This window comes from Microcaecilia unicolor, chromosome 5, assembly GCF_901765095.1.
Source record: "Microcaecilia unicolor chromosome 5, aMicUni1.1, whole genome shotgun sequence".
NCBI lineage: Eukaryota > Metazoa > Chordata > Amphibia > Gymnophiona > Siphonopidae > Microcaecilia > Microcaecilia unicolor.
The window spans coordinates 105577184-105592912 of NC_044035.1; the positions used below are offsets into that span (position 1 = coordinate 105577184).

Sequence of the window (15729 nt, forward strand, 5' to 3'; positions counted from 1 at the left end):
ATTATTCGTATTTTCCTAGGGGACGTGCCAGCTCCCCGATTGTATAGTCTTTAAATACTCTCTATGGTCTTGTCTCCCGGGGCACCCAGCCTTGCCCCGAGAGAGTGTCCCCCCCACCGCACTCCGTAGTAGCAATGACATTAGTTGATACCAGCTAGACAAGCAATAAAAATTGTGTTTAGGTTCATTATCATCTTGTGTTTTCTCCTTATCCCTCCCCTCCTCCACCCCCCTTCCTTCCCCCTCCCTCCCCCCTCCCCCCGCCCGCTTGATACCCCAAACCATCACCCCTCCAACCCTCATAACAACTACCCATTTACAGTGGGTCTTAGGGGTTTCCTAGTCTCCCGGCCCCCGACTCTTATGTCCTCATTTTAACCAGCTTAACAACCCTGTTTAACCATTAACAAATTTGAGTTACACAGCTTTGTCCACGTATGCTCCTATACACATCAGTGCATTCATTCATTACCCACAGGTGCTCTTTCCCTCTGCTCCAGCTGTTGCACATATTTCTTTGCTTCCTCCGGTGATCCCATGACTTTCCATTGTCCTTGCTCTTTGATTTTTAAAAATCGCTGGATATGCAACATGAACTGAATATTCAGCTCGTGCAGGCGCCTGCAGTGTGGGGAATACAGTTTCCTCTTTTCTTGTAAGGCTGCTGAGTAGTCTGGAAATGAGAATTTGATGTCCTCAAATTTAGTCTCGTTTCTTTTTGTCTGTATCCTCTTAAAATCTCCTCTTTGTGGATGTAGTTATGTACTTTCAGGATCACAGTTCGCGGGTTGCGTCGGCCATCTTGCTGTCGGCCAATGCGGTGGGGCCCTTTCTAGACATAAGGGCCCCGCGTGGTCAGATAGTGCAAACTCTTGCGACAGCCATTTTTTCCAGCACTGACGATAATACTGAGGCTCCCACAGATTCTGGTAAGCCTATTATTCTTAAATTCGCCCGACGGGATCTGTTTTCAAGTTCATCAAGTTTCTCTGCCAGTGGACCCGGTTTAGTCTCGAGCGTTTTCACCTGCTGCAAAACCGGGGGAATTGCCTCCTCCATTGCCACCATCCGCTGCTCAGTCTCTCCAGTCCTCCTCACTGTATCCGTTAAGAGCTCTTCCAGCGTCGTAGCTGAGCACAAAAACCTTATCAATTTTTTTTTGGATCGGCTCGATCACCGTTCCCACAGTACTTGCAATTTGGCGCAGTTGTTCTTCTGAGAATACCGCGACGTCAGATTGTGGCGGGCCGTCCTCCACTCCGCCAGTCGTCTTCGGTTTCTCTTTTTCTTTTTTTGTGTTTTTCGGCGCCATTGTTGCTGTTGCAGCGCTCAGATACTTTTCCCATGCGATGCGCTGTCCACTATTCTTACCAGAAAGCAATTTTCTCTACTATTTGCAGGGTTTTTTACGGGGTTTATTCGAGTCGGGGCCCGGGAGAACTCGGCACCACGTCTGCCTTGCCCTAAAGCATCACGTGACCCCCCAGAAAGATTTTTTATAATTTGTCAAAAGATGAAAAGAAAGCAGTGAAAGATTTACAGAATGATCAGAGTATCATTATTAAACCCGCAGACAAGGGTGGAGCAATAGTCATTATGAATAGAGAGGATTATATTAAAGACATTAACAGACAATTGGAGGACAATATGTTTTATAAAGTACTGAGGAATGACCCTACTCCTAGTATTCAAAAAGAGATCAGTTCACTAATCTCATTAGGGAGGGAGACACTGTATATTACATCGAAAGAGGCTGATTTTCTAACAGTTAAAGAACCAGTCATTCCGACATTATATATCCTCCCTAAGATACACAAGTCACTATCCTCTCCACCTGGTAGACCTATAGTTTCATCATGTGGCTCAATTCTAGAACACTTTCTGTCTTTGTAGACAAATTTTTACATCCCTTTGTAAGCCAGACACCTTCCTATGTACGTGACTCATCAGACATGATTAATATATTGAACGATATAATTCCTGACAAAAACATGATTTTAGTTACATTAGACATAGAGAGTCTGTATACTAATATACCTCAACTAGAATCGATTGAGATTATTAGACGTATTATTTCAAATAGAGATTTTTATCAACATATACCAACAGATTTTATTATTGGTTAGCAGTCATTGCATTAACTAAAAATTATTTTGTTTTTAATGGTAAGTTTTATCAGCAAATTAAGGGCACTGCAATGGGCGCGACCTTCGCACCATCTATTGCAAATTTATATGTGAGCAATTTTGAAGAAACTTTTTTGACTAATAACAAATTTGTATCTAATATTTCACTATGGAAACGCTACATAGATGACATTTTATAATATGGAGGGGGACACTTCAAGATTTGAACAATTTTTACGACTCGCTCCATATTTTAGATCCAAACTTGAAATTTCAGATGAATTATGATGATCAATGTATACCTTTTTTGGATATCAAGATTAGCATCAAAGATAACAAATTCATTACAGACATCTATAGAAAAACCGACAGATGTCAATAAATTTTTGAATTATGGAAGTTGTCACAGTCCAATCCTTAAAAAAGAACTTACCATATACAGTGGTGGAAATAAGTATTTGATCCCTTGCTGATTTTGTAAGTTTGCCCACTGACAAAGACATGAGCAGCCCATAATTGAAGGGTAAGTTATTGGTAACAGTGAGAGATAGCACATCACAAATTAAATCCGGAAAATCACATTGTGGAAAGTATATGAATTTATTTGCATTCTGCAGAGGGAAATAAGTATTGATCCCCCACCAACCAGTAAGCGATCTGGCCCCTACAGAGCCAGGTAGATGCTCCAAATCAACTCGTTACCTGCATGACAGACAGCTGTCGGCAATGGTCACCTGTATGAAAGACACCTGTCCACAGACTCAGTGAATCAGTCAGACTCTAACCTCTACCAAAATGGCCAAGAGCAAGGAGCTGTCTAAGGATGTCAGGGACAAAGATCATACACCTGCACAAGGCTGGAATGGGCTACAAAACCATCAAGTAAAGCGCTGTGCGAGACAGGAGACAACTGTTGGTGCCATAGTAGGAAAATGGAAGAGTACAAAATGACTGTCAATCGACAAAGATCTGGGGCTCCACGCAAAATCTCACCTCGTGGGGTATCCTTGATCATGAGGAAGGTTAGAAATCAGCCTACAACTACAAGGGGGGAACTTGTCAATGATCTCAAGGCAGCTGGGACCACTGTCACCACGAAAACCATTGGTAACACATTACGACATAACGGATTGCAATCCTGCAGTGCCCGCAAGGTCCCCCTGCTCCGGAAGGCACATGTGACGGCCCGTCTGAAGTTTGCGAGAAGGAGACAACTGGTTGGTGCCATAGTAAGAAAATGGAAGAAGTACAAAATGACTGTCAATCGACAAAGATCTGGGGCTCCACGCAAAATCTCACCTCGTGGGGTATCCTTGATCATGAGGAAGGTTAGAAATCAGCCTACAACTACAAGGGGGGAACTTGTCAATGATCTCAAGGCAGCTGGGACCACTGTCACCACGAAGAACCATTGGTAACACATTACGACATAACGGATTGCAATCCTGCAGTGCCCGCAAGGTCCCCCTGCTCCGGAAGGCACATGTGACGGCCCGTCTAAGTTTGCCAGTGAACACCCTGGATGATGCCGAGAGTGATTGGGAGAAGGTGCTGTGGTCAGATGAGACAAAAATTGAGCTCTTTGGCATGACTCAACTCGCCGTGTTTGGAGGAAAGAGAAATGCTGCCTATGACCCAAAGAACACCGTCCCCACTGTCAAGCATGGAGGTGGAAATGTTATGTTTTGGGGGGTGTTTCTCTGCTAAGGGCACAGGACTACTTCACCGCATCAATGGGAGAATGGATGGGGCCATGTACCGTACAATTCTGAGTGACACCTCCTTCCCTCTCCAGGGGCCTTAAAAATGGGCCGTGGCTGGGTCTTCCAGCACGACAATGACCCAAAACATACAGCCAATGCCACAAAGGAGTGGCTCAGGAAGAAGCACATTAGGGTCATGGGAGTGGCCTAAGCCAGTCACCAGACCTTAATCCCATTGAAAACTTATGGAGGGGAGCTGAAGCTGCGAGTTGCCAAGCGACAGCCCAGAACTCTTAATGATTTAGAGATGATCTGCAAAGAGGATGGACCAAAATTCCTCCTGACATGTGTGCAAACCTCATCATCAAACTACAGAGACGTCTGACCGCTGTGCTTGCCAACAAGGGTTTTGCCACCAAGTATTAGGTCTTGTTTGCCAGAGGATTAATACTTATTTCCCTCTGCAGAATGCAAATAAATTCATATACTTTCCACAATGTGATTTTCCGGATTTAATTTGTGATGTGCTATCTCTCACTGTTACCAATAACCTACCCTTCAATTATGGGCTGCTCATGTCTTTGTCAGTGGGCAAACTTACAAAATCAGCAAGGGATCAATACTTATTTCCACACTGTAGCCAATTTTTACGGTTACGGAGATTGTGTTTCTGACCAACGACTTATTACCTTAGGTCAGTCGATATGACTAAACGCTTTTGTGAAAAAGGATATCCATTCAAACATATTAATGACGGTTTCATAGAGCATCGAGTCTATCGAGATCAACATTACTACAACCAGTTAAGAAGAAGAAAAATGACAAGATTGTATGCACACTGCCCTTTAACCACATGTCTAAATCCAATTATAAAGATCATTAGAAAACATTGGCATTTATTACAAGGATGTTGCATCTCTTAACAACAAAGAACTACTTTATAGCCTTCAAGCGTGAAAAAAAATCTGAAAGATATGTTGGTTCCATCAACTTACGTAATTTAACCGCAATGATAAGAAATCTACCGGTGGGACATCATCCTTGCGGATCATGCTCAGTTGTAATGTTAACATGAAAACAAGTGTTGTACACATTCCATCATCTTACAAAAACATCTATCTCAAGAGTTCTCCAATTGTAAAACAAAAAATGTCATCTATGTGGCAATTTGCCCATGTGGGTTAGCTTATCGGCAAAACAGACAGTTTTAATATAAGAATTATTTAACATAGGAGTGCTTTAAAAAGGAATGCACTTGAAAAACCATTAGTAACCACTCTAAGAATCTAGGACCACGTTTTGAAGATCTGCGTTTTTGTGTGTTATTTGTTTATAAAAACAGTTGGCGAGGAGGATCTGCTGATAATTTATTTTGAAGAAAGAACAACAATTCATTTTTGAATTACAGACGGCTACATCCCAGAAGGTTTGAATATGGAAACAGATCTATCCGTATTCCTTTAAATCCTTTGGATTTCTCTTTTTCAATATGCAATTTTCTATTTATTATTCAATTTTTATTCATGGAGATTAGTTGATAAAACTGCTTTTTATATTTTTATTTTGTCTAACACTAACCTACAATTCCTCCTTTAAACCCCAATCTTTAAGTTCCCAAAGCACAAAGCAAAATAGCGTTCACTTACCAGAGAAATGTCCTCGTCTCTTGGAACTTCTCAGAACCCCTGACAAAAAAAGTAATAACTTTGCATTGCCCTCTGCACAAACAGGTCTGGCATCTCTCTCTCTTCACTCTTGATTACCACGGGTCCTGCGTCTTATCTCTTCTGCCCATCCTCCCTGGGGTCCAGTATCTCTTCCTCACTCAATAACAAAGCAATTGTAAGTAGGGAAAAGTCTGTGAATTTTGTGCTTCACAGAAAAGGGAAAAACATAAGAAATGAAACTGTTCTACATTTTATTCAGTTTTACATTTGAAATGTTTTATTTCTTCATTATATACAATATGCCTTTACAATAGCTATAGATACAGGAAACTGTCCAGATGACCAACAAGATTACAAACATATTTTCTAACTATATCAAAGCACAATCTACCATAACATTAGGATATTATGCAATCATATATTTTTTATTTCAAGTTGGCAAATGTCAGTACAGTAGGTGCTCTGTGTTCATAATGTGTTGGTTGTCCTGATTAACAATAGTGCTGTAAACATGGTTGGATCTTTCATGGACACTGGAATGCATATTCATTTTATAAAAAGTGTACCAACTTGACTTAAGTTCAATGAATATTTTCTAGGAAATTAGACGGTACTTGCTAATAGATTATGGGGCTCATTTTCGAAAGAGAAAAATGTCCAAAAGGTGGCACAAACCATCCAATCAGTATTTTTGAAACACATTTTAAAGATGTTTTTATATGTAGTTCATCTGAAGTACATTCAGATCACAAGGAGACATGTCAGGGACGGGATGAGGATGGGATCTGGGTGTTCCCACAACTTGGACATTTTTCTGCCATAATCAAACAAAGCAAAACGTCCAGGGCTAAAAGTTAGACGTTTTGGTGTAACCTGTTTTAATGATGACTAAGTCACAAAAAGGTGCCCCTAAATGACCAGATGACCATTGTAGGAATAAAGGAATAACACACTCTTACTCCTTCAGTGGTCACTGACCTCTACCTATCCCGCAAAGGTGTGAATAAAATGGTACCTACCAGTCTCTATGACAGGTCTAAAACCATTCATCTATGCAGAAAATGTGATCATCTTTATCCATTCAAAACATCAAAGACATCACAGAGGAAATCCAAAAGAGGCCTAAACACAATAGAAAACTGGGCCACCGCAGAAAAGCTCACTCAACAGAGAAAAGACCCAATTCCTGATCACCCTATAAATAAACCATCATACCTGGTATAACCATAGACAGGATCACATACCCCTCTCAAACAGCCTAAAACTCCTGGGAGTGATCCTCGATCAAAAACTAACGTTTGAACACCAGGTCACAAAGGCAATAATGAGCACATTCCCACAATGTGGAAACTAAGGAGAAATAGAAACAATTTCCCCACAAAAGTATTATGACTCATTGTACAATCCTTAGTTCTTATACATTTAGATTACTGCAATGCTATCTACTCAGGTTGCAAAGAGCAACTCATAAAGAGACTCCAAGCTGCCCAAAATAAGCAGCCAGACTCATTTTCAGGAAGACATGATACGAAAGGGCCACCCCTCTATTACAAGTTCTCCACTGGCTCCCAATCAAAGCCTGCATAACAGTCAAACTCTGTACCATTGTCAGGTGCATAGTCCACAGCGAAGTGCCTCCATACCTCTCAGACATGATCATCCTACCTCTTAAGAACATCCTGAAGGAGGCAAGGAAATACCTGACCCTTCACTATCCATATGTCACAAGCTAATCTACAAGTCCGTTCACTCAATGAACTTCCCCTATCAATGCTCCAAGCTGTGGAATGTCCTTCCCAAATCACTAAGGTCCTGAACTGCTCACACCAACTTTCGGAAACACCTCAAGACTTACCTGTTCAAAAAGTTTATACTCACTGACAACAAAACGAACACGTTAGCCACCCCCCCCCCCCAACTCTTGCTAAGGCAACCATCTGCCCCTCACTCCCTAAGACCTCCCTTTCAATCCTCTACACACCATCTAATCTCTAAAAATGCAATTCGCTAAAACTGTTAAAATATAATTCTTGTTCCTACACTTCTCCTCCACCCCCTCAAAATCTAATTCTCTACCTGTAACTCTGTTAAAATGTAATTCTCTTGTCTCTACACTCCCTCTCCATCCCCTTAAAATCTACCTGGACTAACTAAAATTGTGAAACCACATTGAACCAAACATGTTTGGAAAATGTGGGATATAAATGCTGCTATAAATAAAATAATAAAAATATAGGTGACTCCCTGCAGGCATAAGGGCTCTTGTAGTGGTGTACTGTTGGGTACCTGGATGCTCTTGGGGCCTTTTTATCATCCCAGGACCTTCCTTCTTTGACAGAGGAGCAATGTTGTCTGTTAGATGGCTCCATCCTAGTGGATGAAGTTGTTAAAGTTATTATGGATCTGCCCACCGGGAAGGCACCTGGCTTGGATGGCTAAAAAATAACTTTTATAGGACTTTTAGAGGAGAGCTTCTTGGTCGAGATTCTTAATGCAGTCCGGGAAGGGGAGGATCTGCCCTCCCTCTATGATGGAAGCCTGGATAGCAGTGATTCCGAAGCCAGGCAAAGACAAGATGGACTGTGCCTCCTATCATCCTATCTCCATTCTTAATTCTGATGTTTTTATTTATTTATTTATTGTGAACATTTATATCCCACATATTCCCACCAAGGCAGGCTTTATGTGGCGTACAATGTCAGGAGAAAGTACAACATAATAGCAATAGTGCAAAGCAGAGGGAAAAAAAAGTAGATAAGTGGAGGGAGGGAAAAACTGAAGAGGAAAGGAAGGCGGAGATGTAAAGGATCAAGCAGCTGAATTATAGCTCAGGTCCTAGCGAATCGACTAGTGAAAGTTCTTCCTGAATTAATCCATCCTGTTCAAGTTAGTTTCTTTCCCCAAAGACAAGCTAAAGATAATGTTCGCCGAACGGTTAACTTGCTGCATGTAGCTACAAAGTCAAAAACCCCCTTGTGTCTTCTGGGATTAGATGCCGAGAAGGCATTTGACCATGTGCAGTGGCCTTCATGATCAGTATTTTGGAGGCGATTGGGATTTGGGTCAGGATTTAGGGATTGGACTCAAGCCTTTACAACTCTCCTAGAGCGTGTGTGCGAATTATGGTGGCAATTCTCCTACATTCCCTTTGTCTAGGGGGACATGCCAAGGATGTCCTCTCTTGCCAATGCTATTTGCCTTGGTTGTGGAACCCCTTGCTATTCGCTCTAATTCCGATATCTCGGGCATTATGGTAGGTGGTCAGAATATAAGTTGGCTATGTTTGCTGATGATATCTTGCTTTCCTTAACTAAACCGTTACTCTCCATGCCTAACTTAATTAAGCTTTTAGCGGACTATTCCTCCTTTTCAGGATTCAAGCTCAATATGACTAAATCGGAAGCTATGGCTATTGGTATTTCTAGTCCGATTTTACAATCTATACAACAAGCCTTCCCTTTTCGGTGGGTAACCCGAGGTATCAAGTATTTGGGGATTCATCTTACCAAGAACTTTTCTGATTTATTTTCGGCTAATTATCCTCCCCTCTTGTGGAAACTATACAAAGATATGGAGGCTTGGGGTTCCATTGAGTTATCATGGTTTGGACGGATTGCTACTCTGAAAATGAACGTGTTGCCACGTTTGATGTATCTCTTCCAGGTTCTCCCTCTTGGTTTGTCTCGTAACTTTCTCTCAGGTCTCCAAGATCGCCTTCTTTGCTTCATTTGGTCTAATAAACGGCCATGTCTCTCTAGAACATTGCTGTATCAGGATCAGAAAAAGGGTGGTTTGGATGTTCCGAATGTGTATTGGTATTACAAAGCTGCTCAGGCTCGGGCTGCTATCGAATGGTTTCACGCAAGCCCCCAGAAGCGGTGGATTAGATTGGAGCAGGACTCGGTAGGCTCATGCCCTTTGCTTCATCAATGTGGCTTCCTTGGAGATATCGTTCACTGAGTAGGGATGTTTGTCCCTCGATTTCGACAACTTTTACTATTGGGATAGTTTATTTGCCAAACCTGATTTGGTCCTTTCCAAACTTACACCAGTAACAAGTAACCCCCTTTTCCCCTGGTCTTGAACCAGGGCTTTTTCTCGAATTGGTTTTCTGTGGGTCTAGAGACCTGGGGTCAATTTTTTGATGAAAAGGCCTTTATTCCACTCAATACTTTGGTTGCAACATATGCAATTTCTCCTAAGGATATTTTTGCTTATACTCAAGTGAAACATTTTCTTTCTGCTGTTGAAATAAGGCCAAAGGTAATTCGAGAGGACTCCTTTTTGGAGGATTTGTGTGAGGACTCTAAAGGAACGAGGAGTCTTATCACTTGCTTATATACTTATCAGCGCAGGCAGGTGCAGCCTCCCGTTGAGCATCGATTGTGCTGACATCAGGAATTGGCTTGACATTGGGTGATGATGATTGGAACTTTATGGAATACGCTTTTCAAGGATTTTTCTTTCTGTTCCTTTTAAAGAAAATGCTGTAAAAGTTTTATATAGGTGGTATTTGACTCCAGCGCACCTTAATCACATGTTTCCAAAGGTTTCCCCCATTGTGTTGGAGGGAGAGTGGGCAGAAGGGTACTATCGGTCATCTCTGGTGGTCATGCATTAAGGCTCGGGTTTTCTGGAAAGCAATTCAACATAGACTCTGGAGTTGGCTCTCTAAGCCTATAAAGTGGTCACCTGAATTTTTCTTTTTCCTAAAAAACCTGGCCTTACTACATCCCAGTCCTTATTGGGTTCACCACGCTATGTCAGCTGCTAGGGTCACTCTGGCCGCTCATTGGAAGTCTCCTCAGGTTCCTTCTTTGGTAAAATGGATAAATAAGCTGTGGTACATTTGTGAAATGGAAAGACTTTGGGCCATACGTCGCAAAACTCTGTCCAAGTGGGAAGCTATTTGGGAACCCTTTGTGTCACATTGTTTGTGTTGAGAGTCTGTTGTTGGAAGGTGTAGGGGAGGGTTGGGGGTTTTGTTTTCTTTGGGGGGGGGGGGGGGGGAAGTATCATGTAAAATCTTGTTACAAATTTTAGGAGTACTTTGTTAGTGAACTCTAGCTTTGAGAGATTAATACACTGTTTATTTGTTTCTGCTGTTCAATTGAAATTGCACAGTTTTATAGCTGCGTTGTATTTGCCTATGTTGATGGCTGTGACTTCTTGCCTCTGTAATGTTTCTCAAAACCTAATAAAGACTTCTACAAAATAAAAAAACATATAATTCTTGTTTTTACACTCCTCCTCTATCACCTCAAAATCTAATTCTTTACATGTAACTCTGTTAAAATGTAATTCTCTTGTCTCTACACTCCCCCTCAATCCCCTTAAAATCTAATTCTCTACCTGGACTAACTAAAATTGTGAAACCACATTGAACCAAACATGTTTGGAAAATGTGGGATATAAATGATGTCGTGTAGAAGGTCTGTACCTGGTCTGAAGCTCCTAGCTCTCGCTGTGAACTGGGCCCCCCAGCTGTTGATAAGAGCCTGGATGATGGAGACCAGTGTTGTATGTATATATGTATCTGTTTTTATAGCTTTCTTTTAGTTAGATAGTTTAATTAGTGTGCATAACTCCTAATTTGACTCAGTCAGCATGTATATTTCTTAATCATTGCATAGACTGAAGCAATAATGATTTATACACTCTCCATTTGGAATAGTTCATTTACCCAATACGAATCCAAAAAGAATCTGTAGTATTTTATTCGGTGAACAGTCTGTGGTGATTAACCAGCTTATTTTCTAAAGTGATCGCCGGCCATCTTCCGACATAAATTAGGAGATGGCCGGCGATCTTGCAAAAGCGGCCAAATCGGTATAATCGAAAGCGACATTTTTGACAGTATCGCCGCTTTCCCGTCGCCTCACCAGCGAAAGTTCAAGGGGGTGTGTTGGCGGCGAAGCGAAGGCAGGACATGGGCAGACATGGGCGTGGCTACCAGATGGCAGGCTTTTGCGGATAATGGAAACAAAAAAAGCGGCGTTCAGCAGTATTTCGCCAAAGGTTTACTTAGTCCTTTAATTTTCACGACCAAGCCTCAAAAAGGTGACCCCAACTGACCAGATGACCACCGGAAGGAATCAGGGATGACCTCCCCGTACTCCCCCAGTGGTCACCAACCCCCTCCCACACTAAAACAATAAACTAAAGACCTTTTTTGCCAGCCTGTATGCCAGCCTCAAATGGCGTACCCACCTCCATGACAGCAGAATGTGTTCTATCCTCTGACAGCCTTTCCCTGGTTGTGATGTGGCTCTCGGGTGAGTGTGACACCTTTTCTGTTAGGTGCACTGCAGTCACATCAGCAATGCATTGTGGTGGGTATAGAGTAGTGGGCTCTACTCCCATGGTGCTTTTTCCCCCCCTGCTAACTGGGTCAGAGTGTGTCCAGTTTTGTTTCCGGTAGTCCATGAGGTAGTGGCCATTTTTGTAAGCTAGTTTTAGATCCCTTTCATGTGTTACCCACGTTAGAGAACTTAGTTATTACCTTGAATGTTGCTGAAAGAGGGCATTGTACCCATTCTGCCAGCTCTGACCTACTGCTAATCTCAGTACCAGGGAGACTCTTTGCCAGTGGGGCACAACCTCTGATCTGCAGTTAACTGTGAGTAAACGTGCTTATTCAAATAAAGGACTTTTTCAAAGAGATTAGTCTTCAGGTGTCAACTAGTGTGCCAAGGTTATACAGCAGCAAGTACTAGAGGCCTGCATGTATGCAGGTCCCTGGAGCACTTTAGTGGGTACCACAGTGCACTTAAGGCAGGTGGACCCAGGCCCATCCCCCCCTACCTGTAACACTTATGCTGGTAAATGGGAGCCCTCCACAACCCACTGCACCCACATATAGTTGCCACTTCACCCCTAAGAGCTACGGTAGTGGTGTACATTTGTGGGTAGTGGGTTGTGGAGGGGGGTTGGGGGGCTCAGCACCCAAAGTAAGGGAGCTATGCATGTGGGAGCTTTTTCTGAAGTCCACCACACTGACCCCTAGGGTGCCCACTTGGTGTGCTGTCATGTCAGGAGGACCAGTGCACTACAAATGCTGGCTCCTCCCATGACCAAATACCTTGGATATCGCCAGGTTGAAGATGGCCGGCATTTTTTCCATTTTCGCTGAAAAACAAAACCGGCCATCTCAAACCCGGCGAACTCCGGCATTGGCCGGGCTAAACCGTATTATCGAAAAAAAAAGATGGCCATCCATTTTTTTTCGATAATATGGTTCCGACCAGCTGTAGCGCCACCGCCAAAATAGATCGCCGGCGATGTTCGATTATGCCCTCTAAGTGAGCAGGCTGCAATATCAAGGCAAGACATTAGTGGTACTGTGAGCAAGATTTGTAGAGGGGAATGGAATTTTTTTAAGCAAAAAATTGAGAAGAATAAAGCGGAGAGTAAAATTTAAATAAAACAAATTAAAAAAAGAATAAAGCGGAGAGTGTTAATGAGATCCCAGGATGGGATGCAGTACATATGATATTATAGCCACTGAGTGGTCCTAATGGGAAAAACAGGATTCAGTGTAAAAGAATCATTGCAGGCAAAATGTTAAACAGAAAGGGAGAAGTATGTTAATGAGTTTATCTTGTTGGGCAGACTGGATGGATCGTACGGGTCTTTATCTGCTGTCATTTACTATGTTACTATGTAACAGTATTGTTTATCTTAAAACCCGTTAGAGCTGGGATAAACAGCATGGGAAAGGTACATAACTGGAATGTTTAAGTGTGTGATTTACAGCTAAAATTCTTGCCAGAATACTTTAGTTAAAATGATAACTGAGTGTGCCGTGCCGTTGTAAATGTGAGGCAGTATAAAAATAAGAAATGGAGAAAGGAGTGGAGGAGTGGCCTAGTAGTTAGAGTGGTGGACTTTGGTCCTAGGGAACTGGGTTCAATTCCCACTGCAGGCACAGGCAGCTCCTTGTGACTCTGGGCAAGTCACTTAACCCTCCATTGCCCCAGGTACAAATAAGTACCTGTATATAATATGTAAGCCGCATTGAACCTGCTATGAGTGGGAAAATTCAGGGTACAAATGTAATTAAAAAAAAGAATTAACAAAAATAAAGTATTTAAAAGTATGTTTACACTCATTTGCAGTCATTAATTGCACATAGATAAATCTTATAAGATTCAAGGACCGTTTCAGGCAGGGAAACTGAAACTGTCAGACATAGGAATGTGTTAATTACATAGCTTTTGCAAGCAGTGCTTATCAGGGAAAAAATGACCTTGATTGCAGGGAAGAAGAGAAATGGATTTTTTTTTTAACAGGCTTGAACAGACAACACAGATCATTCATTTGAAACAGTATAGAATACCGGGGGGGGGGGGGGGGGGGGGGGGCACCTTGAGATCAGTAAAACTAAAAAAGAGTTAATGGAGAAGGGGGTTATTAAAACTACCACCACAGATTGGAATAATCCGGTCTAGCCAGTCTGAAAAAGTGATGGTTCCTGGCATATGACCGTGACTATTGGGAACTAAACAAAGTTACACCCGCTTTAACTGCTGCAGTCCCAGATACTATTACTTTGATAGAGAAAATACAGATACATTTTGGCAGATGGTATGCTGTAATAGATTTGGCTAATGCCTTTTTAACAATACCAGTTGATGAGAAATATTGGGATCAATTTGCTTTCAGTTGGCAGGGCAGGCAGTATACATTCACCCGATTACCATAGGGCTGGATTCACAGTCCCAGTATCTGTCACCGGACAGTGGCAGATCATTTAGATGAATTTCCTCTAGCTGATCATATGCAAATTGTGCATTATATTGATGATATTATAATTCAAGGGAAAACACTGGAAGATATTCAGACCCAGTTGAAATTGTTAATTATACATTTAAAGAACAAAGGATGGGAGATAAATCCTGATAATATACAAGGACCATCCCAAACAGTGAAATTCCTAGGCATTCAATGGCATAATGGTTTAAGAGAAATTTTGCCAAAAGCTAAACAGAAAATGTTGGAATTTGTTCTTCCTTGTAATAAAAAGGAGGCACAACATTTTATTGGATTATTTGGCTTTGGAGACAACATGTACCCTACCTGGGGCAAATTTTAGCACCATTATATAAAGTGACTAGGAAAAAATATAATTTTGAGTGGGGAGAAAAGGAACAACAAGCTTTTGAAGCAGAGCAACAGGCAATACAAACTACCTTAGATCTGTGGCCAGTACAGCCAGGAGAGGTAGAGCTAAGTGTCTCAGGGAATGAAAATTATGCTAATAAGAGCTTTTGCCAAAAATAAAGGAATTTGGTAACACTGGAGTTTTAGAGCCGTAGGATTTTTAGAATTATAAAAGAAAATATAAAGAACAAAATCAGGGATTGGGGGAATTCCCTTACTGCATGAAAAAGTGTCAGCCCTTCCAGAAACATGATAAATTGGGCTAGAGCCTCTGGAACGGGTGGAAAGCCCAGTCAGGTGGGGAAACGTTTATAATCAATTAACTAATGAGGCCTATATGGCTTTGAAAACTGAGAATTTAGGGCAATGTCATACATATATATCAATTCCTGGTCCGTGGCAAATGAATTAGCCACATGGCTACCTACTTGGTACAAAAACAATTGGAAAATTGATACTAAGGATTTGTGGGGCAGAGAATTGTGGCAAGACATTTGGAATTGTGTAAATATTAATGTTATTGTTTTTTATGTAGATGCTCATTAAGGGTGATACTCTACAATGTCTCTACAGCGCAGTGGCTGATGACTGTGGAAGAGCCAGATAATTGCTCAGGTTTGGTGAAATGGGTGCACCAAAAAAGTGAACATCTGGGAAGAAAGGCCACTTACAGGTGGGCAACAGATCATGGTATTAGTTTAATTATGGATGTTATTAAAACTGTTATGGTTGAATGTCTGGTCTGTTAATACCAGACTAGGCAATCTGTTCCCCACATGTCTAAGGGGTAATTAAAAAGGCGAAAATTACCTGAACAAATTTGGTAGATAGATTATATAGAACCTTTACCCAATTTGCAAGGATGTAAATATGTGTGCACGGCAGTAGCTAATTATTTTAGATATGTAATTGCACATCCTTGCAGGCAACACTATTAAAACTTTAGAATTGATAATGGTTCTCATTTTTGAAGGCTAATTGGTACAACAATATGCTTCAGACCATAATATATATTGGAGCAGGTTTAAGTGAACAATGAATGGTCTGTGAAACAACAAATACGTAAAATAG

At 41.6% G+C, this 15729-nt stretch overlaps 1 protein-coding gene across 1 annotated transcript in view; it reads right to left on the minus strand.

Annotated features, from left to right (window-relative positions):
• Nucleotides 1–461: 461 nt before the first annotated feature.
• LOC115471271 (putative hexokinase HKDC1) overlaps nt 462–15729 on the minus strand; it is a 110937-nt gene continuing 95669 nt past the window's right edge. The window contains exon 20 of the mRNA XM_030204973.1: nt 462–673. Coding sequence (XP_030060833.1) covers nt 462–673 — 212 coding nt within the window. The remainder of the gene's footprint in view (nt 674–15729) is intronic.